Source organism: Myotis brandtii, unplaced genomic scaffold (genome assembly GCF_000412655.1).
Source record: "Myotis brandtii unplaced genomic scaffold, ASM41265v1 scaffold463, whole genome shotgun sequence".
In the NCBI taxonomy this organism is placed as follows: domain Eukaryota; kingdom Metazoa; phylum Chordata; class Mammalia; order Chiroptera; family Vespertilionidae; genus Myotis; species Myotis brandtii.
The window spans coordinates 1,703,204-1,706,167 of NW_005367694.1; the positions used below are offsets into that span (position 1 = coordinate 1,703,204).

Consider the following 2,964-nt stretch of genomic DNA (forward strand, 5'->3'; position numbering starts at 1 on the left):
GCAGGCCTGTGGTCCTCCCCTTGTCCTCTGGCAGCCCTAGGATTCTGCCCGGTGCTTTTGGGGTTGCCTTGCTCAGCTGAGGCCAAGCAGGTGGCCTTCGACCCCTACCCCAATTATTCAATCAGAGTAGTCCCCCTTTTATTGCTTTATCCACTGCTATTCCACCCAAGACTTTGCCTATAGTCTTAAAAAGGGCTCTGCTGCTTAAAAACAACGTTCTGAGAATCACTGCTGTGGGCCCAAGAGAGCTGTGGGAGTGGCTGCCCCTCCCAGGATTGTAAGGGGCGGGGGGCAAAACACCCACTGACCGACTTGCTAGGCAGCGGAGGAAAGGGGCCAAAGACCCTGGGCATAGTGTAGACAGAGGGTGATGACCGGACCACCACAGAGGACATGGTGGTGGCAGGTGGTGGCAGTGGTGGAGGTGGCAGCAGTGTTGGCGGCAGGCATGGGGAGGTTGACCGGTTCCGCAAGAGGACGGGTTCTAGTTTCTTTACTTTTGGCTTCCTTCTCTTCTTCCTGGCTTCTGTGACAAAAAGGTGCCAGTGGGTGCCTACCCCTCAGCCAGAACAGGGTGGAGTGGGACCAAACACGATGGTGTTTTCAGCTTCTCCAACAAAGAGGGGAGGCAGGCCCCCCAAAGGGCACCACATAGCAATGCACCATCTCATTGACACCACAACTGCCTCACGTGGAAAGGGTACTTTTGTCCCTATCTTCAAGTGGAACCAGAAACTCCAACTGTACACGGCACAGGCAGGATCCACGACCAGGCTGCCTGACTTCAAGGGCAGAATTTCATGGGAAGTGATAGGGTATCTCTGCCTAGGAGGACTGGGCTTGACCTGGGCAGATTGGCCTGCTGCTTCCCCCACCCCCAACAGGTAGGGCAAGAGGAAAGTTCTTGAATCCACCAGTACTCTTGGGGATCCAGGCCTTGGACAATGAGCCCACCGACTATACCCAGCCCCAGGGCTGTCCTGGGGTGTGCAAAAGGCCCTTCTATGAGAAAACAAACCCACAAGGAGGAGGTCTTGCAGAAGGGGCTCAGGGAGGGAATCTTTGAGGGGAAGGACCATGGGGTCTGATCCCTCTCCTCTCTCCATGTTTGGTCTTCCTACTTCAACAAGTCTCGCTATATTTACTGTTCAAAGTTGAAGACTACCAACAAAGTGGGTGTTAACAGGCTCCTCATACCGCCCATCAGATCAGCTCATCTAGAATGAGGATAACTAACACCAGGGAGCATTGTCCTGGAGGTTAAGACCCTGCACCCCGGAACAATCCAGACCTGAGTTCAAGTCCAGACTCCATGACTTACAATGTGACCTAGCCTCCCTGGACCTGTTTCCTCTTCCGTAAAACAAGGATAAAATAACATCAACGCTACCTCAGGAGGCGGTGGTAAAAGGTACACATGCTGGGCATCCTGCCGTCAGATGAAATGGTGTCGTGGGGCACTCACACTCCGCATCACGGAGAGTGAAACACCCAGGTGAGCTGGGCCTCCCGGTATGATGCAGAAGGTTGCCCCACCACCAGCATAGTCTATTGCTGAATACAAACACACCAAAAGAACTGAACCCAAATCTAATCAAGGCAGTAGTGACTGTCCAAGAAACACAGACAGAGGGGGACAAACATCACTGATGACCAAGACAACAGATACAAATCCATGATGTGGGATACCCCAAAGGACAACACTGTTCTTCAAGTCCATAGCCGGGAGGGGAGGAAGTAGGGCTTCCCTTCCACCTCAAAGGGGACTTCAGCAGCAGTGGCCACGGACCCTCGTTTGCCATCCCTGTGTGGTCAGTAATATGGTACTAGTACCCTTTCATTTTACCCTCACAAGTGCCCCAATGTGAACACAAATTCTATGGTCACCCTAGTGAAAAGGAACCTAAGAGGGCTACCAACCAAACCAATGCGTGGGCCTTCTTGGGTCCTGAAATGACAGAGCAAGTGTAGAAAGACTTTTATGGATCTTCTGGGAGATCTTATATGGACTAAGTATCAGTGAATATTGGGGAACTGTTGTTAATTGGATCAGGTTTGACATTGTGATTATGTCAGAAGCTGTCTTTTTTTTTTTATTAAGAGACATTAAAAAGTATTCAGGAATACAGTGATGTCTGAGATTTCCCTTAAAGGGGGTAGAGGGAGTGAAACAAGCATGGCAAGACAGGGGTAGCTGCTGAAGCTAGGTGACGGGTACTTGTGTTCACTGTAGTCTCTAGTTCTGCGTTATGTTCACTTTCATAATGAAGACTTCAGGGACAATGGGTCCTGGGTCAGATTTGCTGGGTTACTTGGGGGCAGACAGAGGTTGAGCCTCACTCTGGGAGTAGAGGTGCACGCGGTGGATGCTCCTCTTCAGGTGTTCCAGGCGTTGGTGCATCTCCAGGGCGCCCATGCTGTTGCAGAAGTTCAGCTCCCCCTGGACTGCACAGAAGAACTTCGCCTGCGACGGCAGCGGGAGAGGTGGGGCAAGAGGAAGGAAGCTGGACCGGTGAGCCGCCTGCCTGCCTGATGCACTCCCCAAGCTGGGTTGCCTCCGGCTTCTCAAAGCCCCAACTCTGCAAACCCAGCTGGGCCCAAGCCCTCCCTCCTTCCCCGCCCCCCATGCCCAGAGTTCCGCCGTGGAGGGCAGCAGGACTTCCCACCCAGTGACTGCCACCCCAGCCTCCCGCAGCTCCCCCTGCACCCCGCACCCAGAGGAAGGAGAGGAGCCCGCGCCGCTCGCACTCGGCCTGCTTGTCCTTCCGCACCACCCTCTCGGCCAGCGCCGGGTTGCGGTCGAGGCTGCGGAAGAGGCGGCGCAGTGCGCGCTCCGTGTAAGTGGCCGCCTGCCTCTCGAAGGCCTCCTCGGATATGCGCTGGCAGAAGGTCACACTCTGGGGGAACTCGCTGTCGAACTCGTCCAGGATCTCCATCCGGTGGGGCTGCGGGCTGGCGGCGGCC

General features: G+C 54.6%; 1 protein-coding gene across 1 annotated transcript in view; it reads right to left on the minus strand.

The window, feature by feature from the left end:
* LOC106727663 (proline-rich receptor-like protein kinase PERK9) overlaps window positions 1-2,958 on the minus strand; it is a 5,844-nt gene extending 2,886 nt beyond the window's left edge. The window contains exons 1-3 of the mRNA XM_014547025.1: window positions 2,715-2,958; window positions 2,341-2,464; window positions 309-526 (exon numbers count right to left, since the gene is read on the minus strand). Of these exons, the coding sequence (XP_014402511.1) occupies window positions 309-526; window positions 2,341-2,464; window positions 2,715-2,936 (564 nt within the window). The 5' untranslated portion in view covers window positions 2,937-2,958. The remainder of the gene's footprint in view (window positions 1-308; window positions 527-2,340; window positions 2,465-2,714) is intronic.
* Window positions 2,959-2,964: the final 6 nt, after the last annotated feature.